Source organism: Macaca thibetana, chromosome 1 (genome assembly GCF_024542745.1).
Source record: "Macaca thibetana thibetana isolate TM-01 chromosome 1, ASM2454274v1, whole genome shotgun sequence".
NCBI classification, from domain to species: Eukaryota; Metazoa; Chordata; class Mammalia; order Primates; family Cercopithecidae; genus Macaca; species Macaca thibetana.
Window position 1 is genome coordinate 18,227,153 of NC_065578.1, and position 26,842 is coordinate 18,253,994.

The following is a 26,842-nucleotide window of genomic DNA, read 5'->3' on the forward strand; positions in this document are numbered from 1 at the left end:
ACGTCCCCAAGGGTGAGGGGGTCCAAGGGTGGCGACGATCCCAAAGGGCGGGGACTCCTCGGGCCTCCCTGCCCGGTCGTCCCTCCTTCCTCGGCCTTGCCCCGGAGCTGTCCCGGGTCTCTGTCTCCTCCAGGAGGGAGCTTACGGGGTGGGGTGGACCTAGGGCTCTGGCGCCTGCCGTGTGGTCCAGGAGAACGAGGTTTACCAAATGCTCAAGACAGCGTCCTCATGGAGTGACATGGTTAACGTGTTGAAAGAAAAGAACTGTTGGCATTGAATTCTATACCTAAGTGAAAAAAAACTGACTGACTCTGGTAACTTCCGCCTGTAATGCCAACACCTTGAGAGATCAAGGCAGGAGGATCACTTGAGCCCAGGTGTTTGAATCCAGCCTGGGCAACATAGGGAGGCCCTGTCTCAACAGAAAAAAAAAAAAAAGATAGAAAAATGGACCAGTGCCCAGCTGCAGTGAGCTGTGATAGCTCTACTGCACTCCACCCTGGGTGACAGAGGGCATATCTGTCTGCAAATACAAAAGAAAAAAACAGGCCGGGCGCGGTGGCTCAAGCCTGTAATCCCAGCACTTTGGGAGGCCGAGACGGGCGGATCACGAGGTCAGGAGATCGAGAGACCATCCCGGCTAACACGGTGAAACCCCGTCTCTACTAAAAAATACAAAAAAGCTAGCCTGGCGAGGTGGCGGGCGCCTGTAGTCCCAGCTACTCGGGAGGCTGAGGCAGGAGAATGGCGTAAACCCGGGAGGCGGAGCTTGCAGTGAGCTGAGATCCGGCCACTGCACTCCAGCCTGGGTGACAGAGCAAGACTCCGTCTCAAAAAAAAAAAAAAAAAAAAAAAAAAAAAACATCAATAGACAGATGGAACAAATGAAAAAACAATAGCAAAACTGATTTAAACCCAATCATATCAATAATGACATAAATATAAATGATGTAAATGCTCAAGGTAAAGGGCAGTGATTGTTAGAATGGATAAAAAAGCAAAACCGAACTATATGGTAAATACCAGAAAGGTATTCAAATATAAAAACAGAGATAGTTTAAAAGCAAAAAGATGGGAAAAGGCATATACTGACAAAACCAAATTTTAAAAAGTTGGAATGGCTAAATGAATATCAGAGAAAGTAGATTTCGAAACAAAGACTGCCCCCACAGTGGGCGACATACTGGCCCACACCTGTAATCTCAGCACTTTTGGAGGCTGAGAAGGAAGGATTGCTTGAGCCCAGGAGTTTGAGACTAGCCTGGGCAACACAGGGAGATCTTATCGCTACAAAAAAAAAAATTAAAAATTATCAAAATGTGGTAGCATGCACCTGTGGTCTCAGTTACTTGGGAGGCTGAGATGGGAGAATCATCTTAGCCTGGGAGGTCGAGGCTGCAGTGAGCTGTGACCACACCACTGCACTCCAGCCTGGGCAACAGAATGAGACTCCATATTAAAAAAATAATAAAATAAATAAGTAAATAAATAAATGTTAAAGGATTCCAATCATACAAAGCATATCTCTGAACGCAATGGAATTAAACTAGAAAATAATAACAGAGGCTGGGCGCGGTGGCTCACGCCTGTAATCCCAGCACTTTGGGAGGCAGAGGTGGGCTGATCACTTAAGGTCAGAAGTTCACGACCAGCCCGGCCAATATGGTGAAACCCCATCTCTACTAAAAATACAAAAAAAATTAGCCGGGAATTGTGGCGTGTGCCTGTAATCCCAGCTACTCAGGAGGCTGAGGCAGGAGAATTGCTTCTACCTGGGAGGTGGAGGTTGCAGTGAGCTGAGATCATACCACCGCACTCCAGCCTGGGCAACAGAGAAAGACTCCATCAGACTCCGTCTCAAAAAAAAAAAAAAAAAAGAAAAAGAAAAAGAAAAGGAAAATAACAGAATTTAGAGCCTGAGAGGGAACTGAAAGTAAGTAAATAAGTTAATAAATAGAAGAAAAAGGAAAAATAGAAAATAATCATGGAATGATATCTGGACAATCCCCAGATATTTAAAATTAAATAACCCATGAGTGAAATATGTAATCTCAAGGAAAATTAGATCATATTTTGAACGGAATGAAAGTAAAAACAGGACATATCAAATTTTCTGAGATGCAGCCACAGTAATGCTATGAGGGAAATTTATAGCACCACGCTGACATATTATAAAAGAAGAAATACTTCAAATCAATAATGTAAGCATTTACTTTTTTTTTTTTTTTTTTTTTTTTTTTTTTTTTTGAGACAAAGTCTCACTCTGTTGCACAGGCTGGAGTGCAGTGGTGCAATTTCAGCTCACTGCAACCTCGGCCTCCTGGGTTCGAGCAATTCTCATGCCTCAGCTTCCTGTGTAGCTGGAATTACAGGCATGCACCACCGTGCCTGGCTGATTTTTTTATTTTTAGTAGAGAAGGGGTCTCACCATGTTTGCCAGGCTGGTGAACTCCTAGCCTCAAGGGATCCTCTCGCCTCGGCCTCCCAAAGTGCTGGGATTACAGGTGTGAGCCACCACGCCCGGCCCAAAGTGCTGGGATTACAGGTGTGAGCCACCATGCCCTGCCCAAAGTGCTGGGATTACAGGTGTGAGCCACTGCACTGGCCGAGGCAGGTTTTTTATTTTATTATATATATATATATTTTTTATATTTTTTATTATAAAAATAATAAAAATAGCCAAAATAGGGCTGATATGGGAGAATTGCTTGAACCCGACAGGCGGAAGCTGCAGTGAGCCTGACAGGCGGAAGCTGCGTGCTAGCCTAGGAAACCGAGCAAGACGGCATCTCCAAGAAAGAAAAAAAGCCAAAATAAATGAAATAGAAAACAAAAACATTAGCAAAGGTCAGTAAAACCAGAAGTAGGTTCTATAAACAGATCACTAAAGTTGATAAACCTCTGACTAGACTGATCAGGAATAACAGAGAGAATACACAGATTAACCACACCAGAAACAGCAGAAGAGACACCGCTACAGACTGTACAAAAATTAAAATGACAATAGGGTAGATGATTAAAACCTTTACGTGAATACATTTAATAAGTTAGATGAAATGGACAATTTCCTTGAAAAACACAAACTACCAAAGCCCACTAAGGAAAAATGAGACAGCCGGGCATAGTGGCTCACGCCTGTAATCCCAGCACTTTGGGAGTCCGAGGCAGGCAGATCACTTGAGGTCAGGAATTAGAGACCAGCCTGGTCAACATGGTGAGACCCCATCTCCACTAAAAATCCAAAAATTAGCTGGGTGTGGTGGTGTGCACCTGTAATCACTTACTTGGAAGGCTGAGGCAGGAGAAACGTTTGAACCTGGGAGGCAGAGGTTCCAGTGAGCCAAGATCACACCACTGCACTCCAACCTGGGCGACAGAGCCAGACCCTGTCTAAAAAAAAAGAAAAAGAAACCAGCAACCTGAACCTTTTTTTTTTTCTTAAGACAGATCTTGCTCTGTCTTCTAAGTTTGAGTGCAATAGTGCAAGCATAGCTCACTGTAGCCTCAACCTCCTGGGCTCAAGCGATCCTTCTGCCCAAGCCTCCCAAGTAGCTGGGACTACAGGTGCACCTCATTACACCCAGATAATTTTGTAAAAATATTTTTGTAGGGACAGGGTCTGGCTATATTGCTCAGGCTGGTTTCAAACTCCTGGGCTCAAGTATTCCTCCTGCCTCAGCCTCCCAAAGCACTAGAATTACAGGTGTGAGCCATCTCGTCTACCCCAGATATTTAATTCTTAATAAAAAAATATTTCCGGCCGGGTGCGGTGGCTCAAGCCTGTAATACCAGCACTTTGGGAGGCCGAGATGGGCGGATCACGAGGTCAGAAGATTGAGACCATCCTGGCCAACACGGTGAAACCCCGTCTCTACTAAAAAAAATACAAAAAAAAAAAAAAAACTAGCCGGGCGAGATGGCAGGCGCCTGTAGTCCCAGCTACTCGGGAGGCTGAGGCAGGAGAATGGCGTAAACCCGGGAGGCGGAGCTTGCAGTGAGCTGAGATCCGGCCACTGCACTCCAGCCTGGGCGACAGAGCGAGACTCCATCTCAAAAAAAAAAAATATATATATATATATATATATTTCCACAAAGAAAACTCCAGGTCTCCATGGCTTCATTGGACACTTAAGGAAGAAACAACATCAATTCTGCACAATGTTTCTAGTAGATAGAAGAGGAGGGATCACTTACCCACTCCTCTTGAGGCTACATTACCAGATAACAAATGACACAAAGATGTTACAAGAAAGAAACTACACACATAACCTTCATGGATCTATACACAAAATCCTTTTTATGTTTTTCAAAAATCCTTTTAAAACTTAGCAAAATGAATACAGTAGTATATACAAACAATAATGTATCATGACCAAGTTAGTTTCATCCCAGGAATATAAGGTTGGCTTAATATTTTAAAATCAATCAATGTAATTTACTATACTAACAGGCTGTAAGATAAAACCCATATGACCATCTCAATAGATGCAGAAAAAGCACTTGACAAAATTTAATACCTATTCAAAAAAAACCTCTCAGCCAACTAGGAATAGAAGGGAAGTCCTGAAACTGATAAAAGGCATCATAGGCCAGGCGCGGTGGCTAATGCCTAGAATCCCAGACTTTGGGAGGACAAGACGTGTGGATTGCTTGAGCCCAGGAGTTCAAGACCAATGTGGGCAACATAGCAAGACTGTTCTCTATAAAAAATAAAATAATTAATAAGTGGAGTGCAGTGGAGTGATCTCAGCTCACTGCAAGCTCTGCCTCCCGGGTTCACGCCATTCTCTTGCCTAAGCCTCCTGAGTAGCTGGGGCTACAGGTGCCCACCACACCCAGCTAATTTTTTTGTAGTTTTAGTAGAGACGGGGTTTCACTGTGTTAGCCAGGATGGTCTCAACCTCCTGACCCTGTGATCCACCCACCTCAGCCTCCCAAAGTGCTGGGATTACAGGCATGAGCCACTGTGCCCGGCCAAAATAAAATAACTTTTAAAGGGCATACACAAACACCTACGGCTAATATATTTAATGATGAAATCAGACAGTTTTGCCCCTAAGATTGGGAACCAATGATGTCCACTCTTATTCAATATTGTATTGAAGATGCTAGTTATTTCAACGTATTTCTGTTTGTTTGTTTGTTTGTTTTTTGAGACAGGATCTTGCTCCGTCACCCAGGCTGGAGTGCAGTGGCATGGTCTTGGCTCACTGCAGCCTTGACCTCCTCCTGAGTTCAAGAGATCCTCCTACTTCAGCCTCTGGAGTAGCTGGGACTACAGGTGCACACCACCAACCTGGATAATTTTGGTTTTTTTTTTTTTTTTAGAGATAAGCTTTCACTATGTTGCCCAGGCTGGTCTCCAATTCCTAGGCTTGAGTGATCCTCTTGCTTTAGCCTCCCAAAACGTTGGGACTACAAGGGAGCCACTGTGCCTGACCATGAACGTATTTCAGTACATGAGTAATAACAGACAATTTCTTACGTAACTATAATACCCATGTCATGCTAACAAAATTAACGACTCTTTGGTGTCACCTAATACTAGGTCCATATTCTGTCTTTCTTTCTTTTTTTTTTTTATGGAGTCTTGCTCTGTCGCCAGGCTGGAGTGCAGTGGTGTAATCTCAGCTCACTGCAACCTCCGCCTTCCAGGTTCGAGTGATTCCCCTGCCGCAGCCTCCCGAGTAGCTGGGACTACAGGTGTGCACCAACACGCCCAGCTAATTTTTTGTGTGTGTTTCAGTAGAGACAGGGTTTCACCATGTTGGCCAGGATGGTCTTGATCTCCTGACCTCGTGATCTGCCCACCTTGGCCCCCCAAAGTGCTGGGATTACAGGTGCAAGCCACCACGCCCGGCCCACCAGGTCCATATTCAAATATCCCTGAGTGTTTAAAGAAATGTATGTTTCAGTTGGTTCGAGTTAGGATTAAAACGTGATATATTGTATTTCTGTATCTATTTTAAGTATCAGCCATCCTACCCATCTCTCCACCCTTTTCATATATTGGCTTGTTCCAGAAACCCATCATTTGGGCTATTGAATGTCTCGTGTTCTATTTGCATAAGTCGTGTTTTTCTCTAACTTGTTCCTGTCTTCCCTCATAATTCTTGTCAAATGGAATTTAGTGCTAAAGGCTAGATCATCTTCTGGTTCAGCTTGTTTTTCTGTTTTGTTTTGTTTAGTTTTAGTTGTTTTAATATTATTATTTTTTTGGTAAGAATACTTCTTCAGTGGTGTGTGTACTTCCTAATACATCACATAAGGGAAGCACACACAGCAGTAATGCTGAGACGATTTCTTACATGCAGGTGTAAGAAACAATACAGAGAGATTCTTATAAACTTTCCCCAGTGATAGGGTTTGGCTGTGTCCCCACCTAAATCTTATGCTGAGATCGAACAGTGGGTTCATGTGGGGTTAGCCTGCTTCCTCCACTGAAGAGCTCCTCATTAAACCTTTCATCCTATGGTTTCTTTGTTTTTAGAGGCAAAGTCTCAATATGGCTCAAACTCCTGGCTTCAAACGATCTACCCATCTTGGTCTCTCAAAATGCTGGGACTACAGGTGTGAGCCAACACACCTAACCTCATCTTATGGTTTCATCTATTGATGATCTTTGCCTGAATCACCAAAATAGAGTTTTAAACTCTGGGACTATGTTTTGTACATCCTCGATATATTTTGTACATCCTCAAAACAGATCTTAGGACTGTAAGATTTATAGGTACAACCTCTGTTATTTTTATTTTTTTATTTCATTTTTATTTATTTATTTTTTTGAGATGGAGTCTTGCTCTGTCGCCCAGGCTGGAGTGCAGTGGCGTGATCTCAGCTCACTGCAAGCTTTGCCTCCTGGGTTCACACCATTCTCCTGCCTCAGCCTCCTGAGTAGCTGGGATTACAGGCGCCTGCCACCACGCCCGGCTAATTTTTTGTATTTTTAGTAGAGACGGGGTTTCACTGTTATCCAGGATGGTCTCGATCTCCTGACCTCGTGATCCACCCGCCTCGGCCTTCCAAAGTGCTGGGATTACAGGCGTGAGCCACTGCACCCGGCCTATTATTTTTATTTTTAATTTTGTTTTTTTCTTGAGACAGTGTCTTGCTGTGTTACCCAGGCTGGAGTGCAGTGGCAGAAACATGGCTCAGTGCAGCCTCCACTTCCCAGGCTCAAGTGATCCTCCCACCTCAGCCCCTCAAGTAGCTGGGATCACAGTCATGTGCCACCACACCCAGCTAGAATTTTTAATTAAAAGTTTCTTTAATAAGAAAAAAAAATTGGCCAGATGCAGTGGCTCACGCCTGTAATCTCACCATTTTGAGAGGCCAAGGCAGAAGGATCACTTGAGGTCACTTGAGGTCAGGTACTCGAGACCAGCCAGGCCAACATGCCAACATGGTGAAACACCGTGTCTACTAAAAATACAAAAAAATCAGGTGTGGTGGTGCGCGCCTGTAGTCCCAGACACTCGCAAAGCAGAGGCAGGAGAATCACTTGAACCCAGGAGACAGAGGTTGCAGTGAGCCAAGATTGTGCCACTGCACTCCAGCCTGGGTGACAGAGCGAGACTCAATCTCATAAAATAAAATAATAAAAATAAAATAAAATATTTAAGAGATAAGTTCTTCTCTGTTGTCCAGGCAGGAGTTCAGTGGCAGGAATATAGATCACTGCAGCCTCAGACTCCTGGACTCAAGCGATCCTTCCAAGTCAGCCTTCTGAATCACCAGGACTGCAGTCAGCCTACATTTAAATGGAAAGTACAGTTGTTTGGTTTTTAAAATAAGCTTTAAAATGTTTGAGATAATGTTGGAGTCACGTGCAGGTGTAAGAAATAATACAGAGAGATCCTTGTACCCTTTCCCCAGTGATATGGTTTGGCTTTGTCCCCACCCAAATCTCATCTTGAATTTCCACGTGTTGTGAGAGGGACCCAGTAGGAGGTAATGGAATCATGGGGGTAGATGTTTCCCGTGCTGTTCTCATGATAGTGAGTCTCATGAGATTTGATGGTTATTATAAAGGGGAGTTTTCCTGCACAAGCTCTTTTTGCTTGCTGCCATCCATGTAAGACGTGACTTGTTCCTCCTTGCCTTCTGCCATGATTGTGAGGCTTCCCCAGCTGTGTGGAACCATAAGTCCAATTAAACCTCTTTCTTTTGTAGCTTGCCCAGTCTTGGGTATGTCTTTATCAGCAGTGTGAAAACGGACTAATACACCCACTTTTCCCCAGTAGTAACATCTTTCAGAACTATGATATATCACAACCTGGTTGCATTGATACAGTCAAGATACTGTTGTTGTTGGGCCATGTGTCCTATAAATGCTGATTAGGCCTTGATGTTGATGGCTTCTTTGAGTTCTTCTATATCATTGCTAATTCCGGGCAGTTGTTCTATCAGTTGTTAAGAGGGGGGTGTTAAAGTTCAACTATAATATGAACTTTTCTCTTTCTGCTTTCCAGTCCACCAGTTTTTGCCTGACATATTTTGGGAGCTCTGTTTGGTGCTTACACATTTAAGATTGCTATGCCTTCTTAGTGGATTGACTTTTTTCCCCTCATTATATAATGTCCTTCTCTGTTTCTGATAATTTTCTTTGTTCTGAAGTCTACTTTATTCTAAAATCACATTACAGTATCTCTTTTTTGGACCTCATTCATGTGGTATTGATTCAGAAAGAACTTATTAAGGATGGGAATGCTGGGTCAGAAAGTCAGAACTTCTTAAATGAGACAATCTCTCTCTACTAGTATCTAGTAATAAATTAGCCAGAAGGGCATGCACTGCTTAGCAGCAAGAATTTCAAGTTCAAAGTTTAGGGAACAGTAAATGCCACCAGTGTCAAAATGCCTTAGCCGCCAATTAGTTAAGTGATTATTACAGATATCTGTAAGACTTTAGGGGTTTGAATGAGACAGAGGACCTGAAAGCAGACTTGGATTTACTACTACCTGGACCACTTACAAAGCTTTTTGCTGTAGGAGGCTCCTTTCACATTTTGATGTTTGTCTTATAACTTGGTACAAAACATGTAATAAAATTTCCAGGTGCAGAATATGCTGTCTGCAAGCCTCATGATGTTAGGATTTGTCCTTCATGACTGTGGGCTATGAGCCACTAATTTGTTTTATATGATTTGTGGAATATCTTTAGAAACTGCAAAAATATCCCCACACAAAGATTACTTGAGAGATATGGCTTGGATTTTCTCCTCATTCAAGACCTGTTCATTTTGTTCAGCTGTCTTCGATGGCATGCAATGACAGCATTTTATTCCATGGAGGCTACTATCAGAATCTGCTACTGAATTTCATTCTTATAATGGAATATTGGCAAATATTATTGTGCTAGTGTTTCTCTACCCATTAACCAAAAAATCCAGGGGAATTTTCCATAACTCAGTGAAAGGAGTACCTTTGGCCAGGTGAAAACATGGAGTTTCAGCATTTGTCTGAATGGAAATTGAAAAGAAGACATTAACAAAACACAAAGTCAAAAAGTGCCAGTAGTGGCAACAACTCAATCACTAATGTTCAGTGTTGATGGAGCAAGCTGGGTATGCCGTGCCTATAGTCCCAGCTACTCAGGAGGCTGTGTGTGGCAGGAGAATCACCTGAACTGGGGAGGTGGAGGCTGCAGTGAGTCGAGATTGCACCACTGCATTCCAGCCTGGACAATAAAGCGAGACTCTGTCTCGAAAAAAATAAATAAATAAAAATAAAAATAAAAATTTTTAATGCTTTTGACAGCATGTCAGGCTTCTGGGTTCTGTTCCCCAAGCTCAACTCTAAGCCAATCATTTTAAGGTTTGGGGAAATTAACTTCTCCCAGTTTGGAGGAACATTATAGAAGAAGAGATAGGAGCCATCTTAAATCATGAATGAAGGAAGGAAAAATACCATAGAAAAGTCTGGGAGTTTGGGTGGAAGAATTGGAGAAGGTGACAATGTGAAAGCAAGGAAGGGCCAGGGCATCTGGAAGTTGAATTTGAGGGTTTCCTGGGGGTTTGTTTCTCTAGTTTTGAGGAATCATTCCCTTTGGGCCTGTCTGATATGACTGCTGAAAGAGCTGAGTCAATTGTGCAATGTTTGCAAAAGTCTAGTAAGAAGGCCATGCTCTTGTGCAAAAGAAAATGAGCTGCTTTTTCTTCAAAGTTTCAGGGTCAAAGGAGTCCCCGTGCTTCAGAATGCACTCCAGAGGAAGGGAAGGGGAAGACAGTGAGGGCGCCACCCCTACTGTTTTCCCTCCTTGGTTCCTGGGTCCCAGCATCTTGTTAAATGTGTCCCCATGGTTGCAGGTGTGACCCCCTGCCATGGAACCAGAGGAACTAAGTGACTGGGGTTAGTCGTGCTTACCCATGTGACTCTAGTCCTGCACTTGTGATTTCCTTTTGACTTCTAAGACTTGTGTGACCTGTGTGGCTCCCCGAAAAAGGGATCTTGGGAGAGGCTATGTAACAGTTGCATTTGGGCAACTGTTGCATTTCCCTCCATAATGGAGGAAGTGTGCTGGTTTGAGCTCTATATCCTGCTATTATGACCCATGCTAAAGTATTATGGTTCCAGTTAACTTCTGGACTTAAATTATCCTTACTATTTAAGTACTATTTTAATTAGAAGCAGAATAGGTGCCTTAAAAGAAAGATAGGAACCAAATGGCTATTTTCCTGCTTATGGGACAGTATTGAGACTAAAATTTGGTTTTGGAGGACATTTTCCTCCTTATTGTTGAAGGCAGAGTTTTCCCATTTATGGAAGTAGCATAAAGGCTGGTGTCTAGCAGAGGGGTGCAAAAAGGGAGGAGAATTGGGAAGTTAGAGTGTTTTGGGAAAGGGCTGACAATGTGCTTCATGGAGAGCATTCCTATGCCACTGGGTGGTGCTGTTGACCTATAAATGTCATGTGCTCTCCAGACCAAGGGCAGAGAGAGACCTCACTACGCGGGGAGGAGGGGAACACCACCGTTCCTAGAAAATCACAAAAATGGCATTGCCTTGAGCTCTACCTCAGTTACTATGGCATTTCCCGATCTTGCCTAACAGGATTACTTCCTTGAACTGTAAAAATTCCCAGTGCTTCAGAATGTTCTCCTCAGCAAGCCTGTCCCCCAAGTCTTGTAAGGCTGCCAGTCACACTAATCATGTTTAAATAGCTGAAGGGGGCCCACTATTTGATTTGATTTTAAAATGGAGGCCAAGAACCTTGGAATGCACAGACAGGGTTGAGGTCCACTCCTGTCCTCACTGTTCTGATGATGACACCTTGATCCCACCTGGGGCCCCAAAATGAAGCAGTGTCATTCATCTGGGTAACACCCAAAGTTCGTTGCCTCATGCCAAGGAGGTCAAACACGAACACATGTGAAGTGAGGTTAAGAGCAGAGGTTTAATAGGCAAAAGAAAAAGAGAATAGCTCTCTCTCCGGCAGAGAGAGGGGCACCTGAGTGGGTCTTCCGACCTGCAGCAGCATGCACAAGGACAGGCATGAGGAGGCAGTGTCTGATTTACACAGGGCCCAAAGATTGGTTGGAACAGGTGTGAGGTACGAAGTTTACATAGTGCAGAAAGAAGCTCTCTGCCCCACCCTTATCTTCTATTATGCAAATGGATCTTTTTTTTTTTTTTTTTTGAGATGGAGTTTCACTCCTATTTCCCAGGCTGGAGTGCAGTGGTGTGATCTCGGCTCACTGCAACCTCCACCTCCCAAGTTCAAGAGATTCTTCTGCCTCAGCCTCCTGAGTAGCTGGGATGACAGGTGCCTGCCACTATGCCCAGCTGATTTTTGTATTTTTAGTAGAGACACAGTTTCAACCCGTTGGCCAGGCTGGTCTTGAACTTCTGACCTCAGGTGATCTGCCTGCCTGGGCCTCCCGAAGTGTTGGGATTACAGGCATGTGCCACCGCACCTAGCCACAAATGGCTTCTCTACCTGGCCGGCGCCATGTTGCCTGCTCCTTTCTGTACATGTGGTTGATAATGAAAAACGGAAGATAGAGCCATCACTTTGAACATGCCTAGCCTCCAAGGGGCCTTTTCCTATTAGCAGAGCTGCCAGCATGCACCCCTGCAAGCTTCCAGCTTGCTTATCTATGTCTGCAGCTTGATTTTACAGGCTGCACTTTGTTAGGAAAGAAACGATTCGGGGGCTGCTTTTCATTAAAAGGAAAACCTGGCCGGGCGCGGTGGCTGAAGCCTATAATCCCTGCACTTTGGGAGGCCGAGACGGGTGGATCACGAGGTCAGGAGATGGAGACCATCCTGGCTAACGCAGTGAAACCCCGTCTCTACTAAAAAATACAAAAAAACTAGCCAGGCGAGGTGGCGGGCGCCTGTAGTCCTAGCTACTCGGGAGGCTGAGGCAGGAGAATGGCGTGAACCCGGGAGGCGGAGCTTGCAGTGAGCTGAGATTCGGCCACTGCACTCCAGCCTGGGCGACAGAGCAAGACTCCGTCTCAAAAAAAAAAAAAAAAAAAAAGGAAACCTTACCTGAGGACTTCCTTACCCTCACTGTCTGCCTAAATAAGTTCTTAGATCACAGGGAGTGTCCAATGTGCCCACTGGCCTCCAGATGCCTGAGCCTGTAGACCACACACATCTCCACCTTCTTCCAGCACTTCCAGTGCATCATTGCACTCACAAGGTTCAGGAGTTCCAGGACAGCCAGCCGTGGAGCCTGTGGACAGGGAGTGCATCGTGAAGGCTGCCAAGGCAGCGGAGGCCCAGGTTATGGCAGCCCAGGAAATGAGCTGGGAGGAAAGCATTCAGGAACTGATGAGCATGGAGAAAGAAAGCATTTTGTAGAAACAGATGAGGAAGATGTGTGGGATGATGTACAGAAGTTACAAGTGGAGCTGATATTAAACAGGATTTCGCTGGAAAGAGAAAAAGGCTAGAATGTATACGAATGCTTTTTTTTTTTTTTTTTTTTTTCCGAGACAGAGTCTTGCTCTGTCGCCCAGAGCTGGAGTGCAGTGGCGTGATCTTGGCTCACTGCAACCTCTGCCTCCTGGGTTCAAGGAATTCTGCCTCAGCCTTCCGACTAGCTGGGATTACAGGTGCCACCACCATGCCCAGCTAATTTTTTTTTAATTTTTAGTAGGGATGGGATTTCACCGTGTTGGCCACTCTGGTCTTGAACTCCTGACCTCGTGATCCGCCCATCTTGGCCTCCCAAAGTGCTGAGATTACAAGCGTATAAGAATGCTTTTATCCACACCCCTAAGAAGAGAATTGAACATGTTTTGAAAACACAAGAGGAAAGGCAGAAACTTCATTACAAATATTCTAAGCAGTTTCTGACTTGGTTTCAAGACTGGAACACACATGGGGAAGGCTGAGGAACAAGAGGAACAAAAACTAGCTGAAACTTTTCGAGAGCAACAAAAGAGTTGTCTACAAGCTAGAATGGTTCAGAGAGAGAGAGAGCGAAACAAATTAAACTGAAATGAGCAATTCCTATGGAGTTTGGAGGACCTAGAAAAGAATCAGAGTTCATCTTACTGATGAACAAAGTGACCTTAGAAAAGAAATGGGCAGTTGCAAACAAAACTTATGAAGGAAACTCTGCAGCAAGACTTGGCACTTATTCATTTGTCTCTTCTACCTGTGTTACTCTTGTGACTGAAGAAAGAACTTGAACCAATGTGTAATGGTTAATATTGAGCATCAACATGACAGGATTGAAGGATACAAATTACTGTTCCTGGTGTGTCTGTGAGAGGGTTGCCAGAGGAGATTAACATTTCAGTCAGTGGACTGGGAGAGGCAGACCCACCCTCAATCTGGGTGGGCACCACCTAATCACCTGCCAGCCCAGCTAGAATAAAGCAGGCAAGAGAAGATGGAAGAGCCGACTTGCTGAGTCTTCCAGCTTTCATCTTTCTCCTGTGCTGGGTGCGTCCTGCTCTTGAACATGAGACTCCAAGTTCTTCAGCTTTTGGACTCTTGCACTTACACCATTCATTTGTTGGGGGCTCTTGGGCCTTTGGCCACAGACTGAAGGCTGCACTGTTGGCTTCCCTACTTTTGAGGTTTTGGGACTCAGGCTGATCCACCACTGGCTTCCTTCTTCCTCAACTTGCAGACGGCCTATCATGGGACTTGACCTTGTGAATGTGTGAGTCAATTCTCCTTAATAAACTACCTCCTCATTTTGTTTGTTTTTTGAAACAGAGTCTCACTCTGTTGCCCAGGCTGGAGTGCAGTGGCACAATCTCGGCTCACTGCAACCTCCGCCCCCCAGGTTCAAGCGATACAGTCTCAGCCTCCCGCACAGTTGGGATTACAGGCACCTGCCAACATGCCTGGCTAATTTTTGTATTTTTTAGTAGGATGGGGTTTCACCACGTTGGTCAGGCTGGTCTTGAACTGCTGACCTCAGGTAATACACCTGCCTCGGCCTCCCAAAGTGCTGGGATTACAGGCGTGAGCCACCACACCCGGCCAATAAACTCCCTTTCTTATATACATATATCCTGTTCTGTCCATCTAGAGAACTCTAATATGCTATGTTATATGACATAAGCATGACATTAACTACACTAAACCACATGACAGTGTTTTTAAAATTCGTGTATAGAGCAGTATCTCATTAGTTTGTGTGTTAAATCCAAGACTTTGCTTCTGTAGTCTGTTGAATGAACCCCAAACAGTTATATCAGTAACAGCAATTGCACAGTTATATACACAGTCAATTAAGTTTTAGCACTAACGATAATTTAATTTTAGGTGTGGCCTCTGTGGATCTGTATCAGTCTCAAAATTTAGAAAGCACAGGCATGAAAGGGTATATTTTTCTCACCTAAGGAAAAACAGTAAGAGAAGACAAAATGTTAAAATAAAAAATCGATGCCACCTCCTTCTTCAGTCTTTCATACAGCACAGAGCAGCTTCCCGAGTTTGAGGATGATTAAATACATGAGATGCTCTCCAGATCCAGTTCTGCTTCTGTAGACTTTTTTGTTCCCTCTCACTTATTTATTTAGTACTTTTTTTTGAGACAGAATCTTACTCTGTTGCCCAGGCTGGAGTGCAGTGGTGCAATCTCAGCTCACCTCACTGCAACCTCAGCCTCTCGGGTTCAAGCAATTCTGCCTCAGCCTCCTGAGTAGTTGGGATTACAGGCGCATGCCACCACGCCTGGCTAATTTTTGTATTTTTAGTAGAGATGGGGTTTCACCATATTGGCCAGGCTGGTCTTGAACTCCTGACCTCGTGATCCACCTGCCTTGGCCTCCCAAAGTGCTGGGATTACAGTCGTGACCCACTGTGCCTGGCCTCATTTATTTATTTTTAAATTAACAAATAAAAATTATAAATATCTATTTAAGGTGTACAACATGGTGTCTTCAAGAATCTCTTTATATATGCAATAGCTGAATTCAAGAGACCATCAACTATGTTTGAAATATAGTAGCCGGAAGATTCTAACAGATGGGATGTGACATAGCAGAAAATGCATCTCTGATGGGGATACTCAAGACACAGTCTCCTGGCAGGTCCCAGGACTAACCTTCTCCACTACTCAGGACTGTTGCTCCAAATGTTAGAGTTTATTTTCCAAAGATGACCACTCCATTCTCTCACATGCTCTTTGCACAGGTATCTTTGACTCTCCTCCCAGGACACAAGAGTGATGCTATGGACTTCTGAGGCTGGGATATAAAAGGCCACACGGCTTCTGCCTAGTTTGCTTGGGATGTGCTCCCTTGGAAGCCACATGCAGAGGCCACGTGTGTGCCGGTTGATGACAGCAGCTGATATTCCAGCTGGCCCTCAGTAGGAACTGCCACATGCTTGAGTGAATGTCCTCAGGCGACGCTAGCCTCCAGCTGCTAGATCACCTCTCAGACACTGAGGAACAGATGAGGCCTCCCCGCTGAGCCCTGCCCAAACAGATTTCTGAGCTAATTGATTGTTTTATTACACATAATTGAGGCACTATATACAATTGACCCACTTAAAGTGTATAATTTAATGGTGTTTAGTGTATTCAGAATTGTACAACCACCACAATTTCAGAACATCTTTATCACCTCCCCAAAAGAAACTCTGTACTCAGTAGCAGTGAATCTCCATTTCCTCCCAAACCCCTTCAGTCCTAGGCAACCACTCATCTATTTTCTGTGTCTAATAGATTTGCTTATTCCAGATACTTCATATAAATGGAATCATACAATATGAGGCCTTTTGTGATGGGCTTCTTTCACTTAACATGCTTTTAAGGTTCATCCATATTGTAGATGTTTCGTACTTAATTCCTTTTTTTTTTTTGAAAAATGTTCCATTGTACATACAGATATTTTGTTTATCCATTCATCTACTGATTGACATTTGGGCAGTTTCCACTTTCTGGCTATTATGAATAATGCTGCTATAACATTCATGTAATTTTTAATAAGGACATATATTTCTTTTTCTTTTTTTTTTCAAGACAGAGTCTCACTCTGTGGCCCAGGCTGGCATGCTGTGGCGAGATCTCGGCTCACTGCAACCTCTGTCTCCCAGGTTCAAGCACTTCTCCTGCCTCAGCCTCCCAAGTAGCTGGGATTACAGGCATGTGCCACCATGCCTGGCTAAGTTTTGTATTTTTAGTAGAGATGGGGTTTCACCATGTTGGCCAGGCTGGTCTTGAACTCCTGACCTCAGGTGATCTGCACGTCTCGGCCTCCCAAAGTGCTGGGATTACAGACGTGAGACACCGCGCCCAGCCTCATTTCTTCTAGGTATACCTAGGGAGTGAAATTTCTGGGTCATATAGATGCTTATCTTTTAAAAAAACTGCCAGAATGTTTTCCAAAATGGTTGCACTGTTTTACAGTCGCAATGGCAGTGTCCTAAGGCTCCCATTTCTCCAAACCCTCAACACTTGTTATTTTCTGTATTTTATTGACTCTGATCATCCTAGTGCTTAGTGGATTTGAAGGGGTTTTGATTTGCTTTTCCCTGATAAGTACTGATTTTAAGCAGCTTTCCATGTAGTTACTGACCACCTGTATAACCTCTGGAAAAGGTCTATTCCAATCATTTGCCCATTGTTTAATTGGGATTTCTTTTCTTTTCTTTTTCTTTTTTTGTTTTTTTTTTTGAGACAGGTCTTGCTCTGTTGCCCAGGCTAGAGTGCAGTGGTGTGATCTTGGCTCACTGCAGCCTCCACCTCCTGGGCCCGAGAGATCCTCCCACCTCTGCCTCTCGATTGGCTGGGATCACAGGTGCCCGCCACCATACCCGACTAATTGTTTTGGTACTTTTTGTAGAGACAGGGTCTTGCCATGCTGCCCAAGCTGGTCTTGAACTCCTGGGCTCAAGTGATCTGTCCGCCTGGCCTCCCAAAGTGTTGGGATTACAGGCGTGAGCCACTACACCTGGGTGGTTTTTCTCTTTTATTACGTTGTAAGAGTCCTGTATCTATTCTAGCCACAAGTTCCTTAACAGATATGTGATTTGCAAAATACCATCCCATTCTGTGGGTTGTCTTTTCACTTTCTTGATAGTGTTCTCTGAAGCATGAATACTTTAAACTTTGATGGTGTTGACTTTTTCTTTTGTCACGTGTGCTTTTGGTGTCAACATCTAAGAAACCACTGCCTAATCCAAAGTCACACTTACTCAAATATTTTCTTCTAAGAGGTTTATAGTTTACCTTATACATTTAGAAGGTGATTCATTTGAGTTAATTTTTTGTTTATGGTACGGGGAAGGGGTCCAACTTCATTCTTTTGCAGGAGGACATCTGGATATTGGTGAAGATGATTCTTTTCCCTATTGACTGTCCCTATTGAGTTGTCACTCAACTCTAAAATCAGTCATTTATTTCTGGACTCTCAGTTTTGTTCAGTTGCTCTATTCTTATGCCAGAACCACTGTCTTTATTACTGTAGCTTTGCAGTAAGTTTTGAAATCTGAAAGTGTGAGTCCTCCAACTATGTGTTTTTCAAGACTGTTTTGGTTCTCCTGGGTCCTATGAATTTCCGTATGAGCTTTAGGATTACTCAATTTCAGTATTAAGAAAAAGCCAGCTGGGAGTAAGAGGAATTATATCAAATCTTTTCATCAATAAGAAGGATTTTTTTTTTTTTTTGAGATGGGGTCTGATTGTGTCACCCAGGTTAGAGTGTAACAGCATGATCTCGGCTCACTGCAACCTCTGTTTCCAGAGCCCAGGCGATCCTCCCACCTTAGCCTCTGGAGTAGCTGGGACCACAGGTATGTGCCACCACATGCAGATTAATTTTTTGTATTTTTGGTAGAGACGGAATTTCACCATGTTGCCCAGGCTGGTCTCAAACTCCTGAGCTCAAGTGATCCACCTGCCTTGGGCTCCCAACATGCTGGGATTATAGTCATGAGCCACTGTGCCAGCCTTGGATTTTATCTTTTCAAGCAACTTATTAATGTGGTTTGTTGTGCAAAGATAACTGATACGCTCCTCCACATGGGTGAGCATCTGTTTTGTTATGGGTAAAGAGAAAAGATGGTGACAACATAGGGAGACCTCCACTCCACACACAAAAAATAAAACCTTCTTGGGAGGCTGAGGTGGGAGGATCCCTTGAGCCCCGGAGGTCAAAATTGCTGTGAGCAGTGATCATGCCACTGTACTCCAGTGTAGGCGACAGAGCGAGAGCCTGTCTCAAGAACAAATAATAAATAAAAAAGAAAAAGTAAATTTCCAGGTTAGGCCTCTTGCATCGCTTCAAGAAGCTGCTCCAAGTGCTGCCTGCTGCCCTGCCCATGTCTGGAGGGATTTCACTGCACTGGGAATGCAGCAGGTTCAGCAACCACTGAACGGAGGATTCTTCTTCTCAGCCTTGGTGCCTCCTGTTTGGAATAGGGGTTTCTAAGGGAAATGGGGACCGTGGCTGCCTATATCCCCACGCCGAATAGAGGCCCAGAGCCCGGGCTGAGAACTTTATAAGTGAAAAGACAAGAGGCTTTAGTTAAGACAAGAGGCGGCTGAGACTGAGAGCGTTCAAGATGTTCCACAGATCCTGGGAAGCGTTCTGCTTGGTAGTGACTCTAATGGTAGTTTCTTTGCCCCAGTTGTTTCATTCCTAAGAATGTATTGAGGCAATTCTGAATTAGAGCAAAGGTACTGCAGGTGTACAACCCTCTTTTCTATCGTGTGTAGAAGAGTGAGGCACCTCAGTGTTGAGAGGTCAGGTGAGTATTCAGACCAGGGGAGACTGCGGAGACCCTGGGAGGGCAGTGTGCTTCTGAGGCCCTCCCACTACCCCTGTCCTCTGAAGACTCCAACCCATGGTTCTGCCCTTTCTCAGTCCCCAGGTAGGATGGAAACAAGGTGTCAGCAGCAGAGAACACAAGTTTTTGGGGTTCACTCAAGACCTGGGCGACAGCCAGGTCAAGTGCCTGCTTTATTCAACAGGGAGTGCTCAAGTGGGACTCACCCCCGCCTTTCACAGTGTAAAGTAAACAGGGAGCAAGGCAGGAACTAGAAAAATAATGCATGGATCTAGACAATCCAGAAAGACACTGCTGAGTCAGCTTAAGGCCAAGACTGGTCAGTGTGAGAGAACAAAAGAGGTGACAGAAGAGCCTTGGGCAGCCTGAGCCACGATGGGCCTAGCGGAAGTAGTTGGGACATTCGTGAGCAACCAAATGCCAGGCTTGATTAAAGGCGTCCACGACAGCCGGCTCCAGGGGCCCTTCCTCCGTTGCTGCCAAGTTCTGCTCCAGCTGCTCCAGGCTGGACATGCCCAGGATGACCGTGTCCCCATGGGCACCCTGCAAGGGAGACAGCCAGACTTCAACCCTCTTCTGCTACACAGCGACTCCACTCACAGCCCTCCCAGCCACCTCCCTGCTGAGATTTGGGGTCTCTGTTTATGTTTCTATCCCGTATGTCCAGAAGGACGTAAGGTGCCTTGGATAGCTGTACCCATGTGACTTGAAACCTGTATCCTTTCCCCTACTGCCACACGACGCTTCCAGACACACCTACATTCACAGCCCAGTTCTGCCCCCCAGCAGCTGTGTAAAAATAGCTAAGTTGGCTGGGCACAGTGGCTCATGCCTATAATCCCAGCACTTTGGGAGGTCGAGGTGGGAAGAATACTTGAGCCAAAGTGTTCAAGACCAGCCTGGGCAACAGAGAGAGACTCTGTCTCTACAAAACACAACAAAACAAAATGAACCAGTGGTGGTGGTGCATGCCTCGGCCCAGCTACCAGGGAGGCTGAGGCAGAAGGATCACTTGAGCCCAGGAGGTTGTGGCTGCTGCGAGCTATGAGTGCGCCCCTGTTCTACAGCCTGGGTGACAGAGTGAGACCCTGTCTCAAAAAAATAAAAAAGCAGGCTAAGTTAAGCTTGTTTTGACATTCAATCTTTTTTTTTTTTTTAAACAAAAACATTTTTCCTTGTGTTTTGTACAAAAAAGGGGATGGGAGGTGGTGCAGTGCGGTGGTGGCAGCGGAAAAATCATGGAACGCTTCACAAATTTGCGTGTCATCCTTGTGCAGGGGCCATGCTAATCTTCTCTGTATCATTCCAATTTTAGTATATGTGCTGTAGACATGGGCACGACATTCAATCTTTTTCTCTGTTTTCAGCATTGGAATGAGAGAAAACTTATGTAAAACACAGCTCCCACATGCTGAACATCTACCGGATACATGCCAGACACTATGCAACATGGAACGCTGAAGCTGGAGGTAAGTTTGTTGCTGTTATTTTCGTCGTTGTTTGCTTGTTTTTTTAGACAGGGTCTTGCTTTGTCACCCGGGCTAAAGTGCAGTGGTGTGATCTCAGCTCACTGCAGTCTTGACCTCCCAGCCTCAAGTCATCTTCCCATCCCAGCCTCCAGAGTAGCTGGGAACATAGGAGCAAGCCATCACACCTGGCTAATGTTTTTGATTTCTTGTAGAGATAGGGTCCCACTTTCTTGCCCAGGCTAGACTCAAATGCCTGAGCTCAAGCAATCCTCCCATCTTGGCCTCCCAAAGTGCTGGCCTACATGTGTGAGCCGCTGCCACCAGTCAGGAAATAAGTTTTAACCAGGAAGACAGGAGGCATCAAGAGAGGGAAACCTAAAGGGTGAGATGGGTGGGCTTTAGTTAAACCTGTGTTAAAATGTCTGCCACTTTAATAGCTGGGTGAACCTCGGGTTTCTCATCTATAACACTGGGATAATCATACTCCATGAAGCCTAAGGAATAAGAAGAGCCCTGTAATGAAGCCCTCACTACAAAGCCTCCACTCAGATACCATCAAAGACCAGTGGGAAGAGTGTTTATGAGAACTGGAAGAAAGAGAAATTTCAGAGGAATTGAGAATGCTTTGGGCTTCACCTAAAGGTTCCCCTGGAAGGGAAGGAGCTGAGCGCCCAGGGTCGCTGGTTACCTGCAGCTGTGAGTGGTGGTACATCCACCGGAGGGCGGCCGAGGTCATGCTGGGGACACTGGTGCCATATGCGGCCTGCAGGGCCTTCTCCACCAGGGCAATGGCCTGGAAGTGGTGCTCCTTCCAGAAGCTGTGCAGGGGGGACAGTGGCACAGGGGTCACTACCATGGGGATCACACTGGGAACCACAACCAAAGAGCCATCCAGGGCCACTGCCCCACCCCACACCCTGCAGCCCTGAGGGGAGGGTATCCTCTCTAGTCATAGGTCTCCCACTTTGCTGGGCGTCAGAACCACCCAGGATGCCGGGCCCCTCGACAGAGACCTCAATGAATCTTTATTCCTGAGGACTCAGGAACCTGCTCTGACTTTCCCCTAGGGACGTGAAGCCTGCTCAGATGGGGCAGGACTCCCTCCTGGGCTTTTTTTTTTTTTTTTTGACACATGGTCTTACTGTCGCCTACACTGGAGTGCAGTGGCATGATCATGGTTCACTGCGGCCTCAACCTCTTAGGCGCAAGTAATCCTCCTGCCCCAGCCTCCTGAGTAGCTGGGGCTACAGGTGTGCACCACCATGCCTGGCTAATTTTTTGCATTTTTTTTTTTTTTTTTTTTTTGTAGAGACCATGTTGCCCAGGCTGGTCTTGAACTCATGAGCTCAAGCAATCCTCCCACTTCGGTGTCCCAAAGTGCTGGGATTACAGGTGTGAGCCACCATGCCTGGCCCATCCTGGGCTCGCTCCTTCCTTCCCAACAGGTGATTGCTCAGAAAAGAGCAACGACTTCAAGACCCCAACATCCAGGGAGCCTCATCTCCTCCCGGAGGTCCCAAGACAACAAGAACACGCACAGAGGGTTTGGGAATTCCTGAAGGAATGCAGGGGAGCAGGTGCAAACAGCAAGGGAAGGGCTTACCTCAGGAGCAGTCCAGGACTTCATTCCACACAGAGCTGACCCCACCCCAGCCATCCTCACCAAGCCCAACCCCAGCTCACCGATTCCTGTAGGTCTCAGCCCAGCTATTCCCAAAGAAGCGGCCCACAGGCTGTTTCCCGTCCTTGTCCTCATACTTGTACTTGCCAGTCAGCAGGCCCCCTGCGGGAAGGCAGCGATCAGCCCCCGGGCCCAGAGTGCCCCAGAAGCTGCCACATCCCTCAGGGCTCTGGTCTAGGGGAAGGGCAGGGACCCAGGAGGGCTGAAGGACGCAGCCCAGCCCCTTGCCAAACCCTCCCTGCTTCCCATGTCCTGGGCTGGGCATCTGTGGGTCGGGAATAGGCTGAGACAGGCTCAGGAATGCTCCACGTACCAGCCAGAGGGTTGTAGGCATAGAACCTCAGTCCAAAGTGCCTGAGGCAGGGGAGGAGCTCCGTTTCCACCTGCCGGGTGGTGGCGTTGTACATGCCCTGCAGGGAGAGGGACCCCGGGGAGAGGGTGGACATGTCAAGAGAAGGAACTGTTGCCTTCCACTTTTAAAACTCTAAAGCAACACTAGCCCAGGACTTCAGCAATCTTCTAACATGACTACTGTTAGCAGGGGATGGGGGGAGGGTGTTGGGTCCAAGGACAGAAAATTGAAGTGGAATGATATCTTTCCACAGATATCTGGTGTATCAACTCCATGCTGGACACTGGTTACAACCACAAGTAGGTGTCACAAAATCCCTGCCTCCAGGAGATGTTTACTCAAGTTTAAAAAAATAGACAGGAAGGCAGTTAATTACAATAAAGTTAGGTTCTACGATCAAACAAGGAGCTGGAAAGTACTCGCTGAATGCATGAAGATGAGGTTTGGAGACTGGAGACTCCTGTGGGGCTGTCTAGAAAGGCTTCCAGAGGAGGAGACCTCTATGTAAGGCCCGAGTGCTTCTCCCAGGGAGGAGGGCAGGGGAAATGTGTTCCAGGCTGAAGTACGAAAGGAGGTGGGGAAGGAGGGGTCCAAGGTGCACAGGCCGGCAGGAAGGAAGCAGACGCCCAGTGGCCTGGCTGAGGAGCTTCAATGGCATCCTGAGGGTACCTGGGAGCCATCTGCAGGCTTTCAGCAGGGGAGTGGCTGCTATGCAGAGGGCACAGGGGGCAGTCGGAGGGGCAAAGATAGCCCAAGATGAGCAGGAGTCCTCGAGACCTTGGCCTCTGCAGCCCCAGCCCTCACCTGGTACACAGTGGGCACGATCCAGCCATTGCTCTTGCAGAGGGTACAGATCTCGGCCACTTCCCAGGCGGCATAGTTGGAGAGGCCAAGCTCCACGAACTTGCCCTGCAGGGGTGAGGCAGCAGTCAGAACCCAGTGCAGCCCAGACCAGGAAGGGGAGGCCAGGGTGGGGCCCCGGGGAATGGGGCTGTTCCCTGCTCCACCCTGGGACCGCCCTGGTGCCTCTGCTGTCATGAGTAGGATCAGGATAAAGAAAGGGGCAGGAGCCCACCTTTGGAGTCCGGAGGGCCCCCTCACCTCCTGGTGCAGCTGGTGGCAGGCGCGCAGTGTCTCTTCCACTGGAGTGCTGTGGTCAGGTGCATGTAGGTAGAAGAGGTCCACTCGGGGACACTGCAGCCGCTTCAGTGACGTCTCTAGCTGGGACCGGAGACTGTCAGGCTTTAGTGATTTTCCATCCCAAGGGTTGGCCTTGGTGGCAATTTTCACTTGGAGAGAGAATGGAATGGTTAAGTGACCTACTGAAGCCATTTGCCAACTTATGTAACCCTAGCTAAATTACTAATATTCTCTTGGCCTCAATTGTATGGTCTGTAAAAATGGGGTGATAATAATCAAACTGTCCTCATTGGGAGGTCCTGGGGATTAAATAATGTCATATATGTGAGTTCTCAATATTCACCTATTAGAATAACTATCATTAGTCGCCAACCTACTGGCTGTGCAAGGCCTTGCACTAGAGACTGAGTATGCAGAGATGAGCTGAACACAATGGGTCTCTGCCCTCCTGGAGCCCTAGAGGATGACGGTACAATATGGTAAGCACAGGAGGGAAAGGCACACCGTGCCAAGGAGCCCACATGAGATGCATGAAGCCAACTTGGAGACTCCAGGGAAGGCTTTCTCTAGGGGATCATCCCCAGAGTCCCAGCCAACGAGGAGGAGCAGGAAGTACATTCCAGAGCATAGGAACCCATGCAAAGTCAAAGAGGCAAAAACAAAAAACAAAAAACAAAAAACAACCCAGTATGTGAGGCTCCAAACCTTCAAGTCTAAGTTATAGGAGCATACATTCCAGAGCAAGGAGCAGTGGGACATAGGACAAGACACAGGGACAGACCTGATCCCAAAAGTTCTTAAATACCATCCCACTGAATCTGAACTTGATCATTCCAGGTTTTGTCAGGGTGCGAACCGGTCACCTGTGTTCACACTTGGCTGCAGTATAGAGAAAGAAGTCAAGGGGGCAGGCCTGGAAGAATTTAGGAAAGCGAAGCAGTCACATGAATGTGGCCTAGTGGTAGAGATCAATTTGCAAGCTTAGAAGGCAAACTGAGCAGAATGTAATTATAATTCTCCCCTCCCCTTCCCGACTCACAGAAGCATGAGCATACATCCAACTACTGTAGAGACACATCGCTATGACAACAGTGTTCTGCATCCAAGCAGCTTGGAAATGAGTTAATTTTCCACTAATCTTTCACCTAGAAAGAACCCCAGCTGTTGGTCCAGGTATAGTGGCTCAAGTCTGTAAACCTAGTTTGGGAGTACTTTGGGAGGCTGAGTAGGGAGGCCCAAGAGTTTGAGATAATCCTGGGCAATGTAGCAAGGCCCTCCCTCTATAAAAATATAAATTAAAAAAGAACCCCAGCTGGGCCAGGAAAGATAGCTCACGCCTGTAATACCAGCACTTTGGGAGGCTGAGATGGGTGGATCACCTAAGGTCAGGAGTTCGAGACCAGCCTGGCCAACATGGTGAAACCCCATCTCTACTAAAAATACAAAAATTAGCCAGGTGTGGTGGCACGTGCCTGTAACCCCAGCTACTTGGGAGGCTGAGGCAGGAGAATCACTTGAACCCGGGAGGCAGAGGTTGTAGTGAGTCCAAATTGTGCCATTGCACTCCAGCCCGGGTGAGAGAGTAAGACTCTGTCTCAAAAAACAAAAAACAAAACAAAACAAAAAAAAGAACTCCAGCTGTCTGGATTGGTGGGTGGATGGATTCTGCACTTTTCACACTTGGCAAACTCAGCTCAGTAGCTCAGAGAGGTGTCATGAGATCAGCTGGGATAAGGAAGAGAACAAGTTCCACAGTTCCTCATCCAGATTTTCTCCATTTCCCCACAGCCCTGCAGGCATTCTTGGCATGAACTTTGCCTCAGGCCTGGCTTGAGGACTTTGGTCCAGTGAGCTCCTGGCCTCAAAGATGGAAGTGGGGAAGGGCTGGAGAAGAAAAACCAACTCAGGAACAAAATCTTCATTATTAATAATATGTAACCTGGCTGGGCACGGTGGCTCACACCTATAATCCCAGCACTTTGGGAGGCTGAGGTGGGCAGATCACTTGAGGTCAGGAGTTGGAAACCAGCCTGGCCAATATGGTGAAACCTCATCTCTACTGAAAATACAAAAATTAGCTGGGCGTGGTGGCGTGTACCCGTAATCCCAGTTACTTGGGAGGCTAACACAGAGGTTGCAGTGAGCTGAGATCGTGCCATTGCACTCCACCCTGGGTGACAGAGCAAGATTCCATCTCAAATAATAACAACAACGTGCAGCCAGGTGAACTAGAAAGCGCGTGGGCCTGAGATTCACATTCGCCCTCTTCCCCCAACCCCACCCACCACACGCTACGACTCTAAGGTGGGCGCAGAGAGAGCCTCTCCTCAGGGGTGAGCAGCAGAAGCCTCAGGATAGTCCAGTGGGTGAAGCATGGTAAGGGTAACAGCCCATGTTCCCTGGGTCCTCACTGCGTGCCAGGCACCCTCCCAAGGGCTATCAAGGGCACCAGGCTCACAAGGAACAGTCCCCTCCATCCTCCGCTCAAGCCCCACCTGCCCACTGGCCTTCCTTTCACACATCACACACACTGCATTTCCAAACCAAGTCTTTGCACAGACTCTAATGCTCCTTTCTCCTGTTCTCCTCCAACCTACCACTGAGCCTTTAAGGCCAAGCTCCATCCAGCATTTGCTGAGCCTTCCCTAGTGCCTCTCCCTGGCCTGCAGCTCCCCAAAGTACTCTCTCTTCTGGGCTCTCCAGCAATCGTTATTTCAGTCTTCCCCATTAGACTCTGAACTCCCTGTGGAGGGCTGGAGTTACTTTCTCTCCTATGATCCATGTCAAAGCTTGGCATAGAGTGGAAAGTCCCTACCCCTCACGCGTCTGCACTCCCAAACACCCCTACTCTCCCAGCCAGCCTGAGGCATCGCCACAGTTCTCCCTGAGACAGGCAGAGGTACTGCCAGCTGAACAGGGCAAAGTCTAGCGGTTAAGAAAAGGCCAGGATGAGAAAAGGCTGCCCAGAGAGCGCATGGGTGATGATGGCAACG

General features: G+C 46.4%; 2 protein-coding genes and 1 non-coding gene across 9 annotated transcripts in view; 1 reads left to right on the forward strand and 2 right to left on the reverse strand.

The window, feature by feature from the left end:
• The window catches only part of MICOS10 (mitochondrial contact site and cristae organizing system subunit 10), a 447,625-nt gene that overhangs the window by 108,427 nt on the left and 312,356 nt on the right, over positions 1-26,842 (forward strand). The window contains exon 1 of one of the 7 annotated variants that reach the window (XM_050793767.1): positions 50-53. The exons of 4 other annotated variants lie outside the window; for them this stretch is intronic. The gene's annotated coding sequence lies outside the window, so the exon portion shown is untranslated. Of the gene's footprint in view, positions 1-49; positions 54-12,149; positions 12,154-22,786; positions 22,791-26,842 lie in introns of those variants that run through there. 2 more of the 7 variants (XM_050793741.1, XM_050793816.1) reach the window with 2 other exon arrangements.
• LOC126955430 (aflatoxin B1 aldehyde reductase member 2-like) overlaps positions 1-26,842 on the reverse strand; it is a 47,450-nt gene that overhangs the window by 6,443 nt on the left and 14,165 nt on the right. Inside the window, exons 3-8 of the mRNA XM_050791998.1 lie at positions 23,811-23,998; positions 23,514-23,618; positions 22,671-22,767; positions 22,360-22,459; positions 21,365-21,494; positions 19,550-19,750 (exon numbers count right to left, since the gene is read on the reverse strand). Of these exons, the coding sequence (XP_050647955.1) occupies positions 19,589-19,750; positions 21,365-21,494; positions 22,360-22,459; positions 22,671-22,767; positions 23,514-23,618; positions 23,811-23,998 (782 nt within the window). The 3' untranslated portion in view covers positions 19,550-19,588. The remainder of the gene's footprint in view (positions 1-19,549; positions 19,751-21,364; positions 21,495-22,359; positions 22,460-22,670; positions 22,768-23,513; positions 23,619-23,810; positions 23,999-26,842) is intronic.
• LOC126944454 (U6 spliceosomal RNA) lies at positions 20,440-20,546 on the reverse strand. Its single transcript, XR_007722059.1, has one exon. It is a non-coding gene; the product is annotated as a U6 spliceosomal RNA (small nuclear RNA).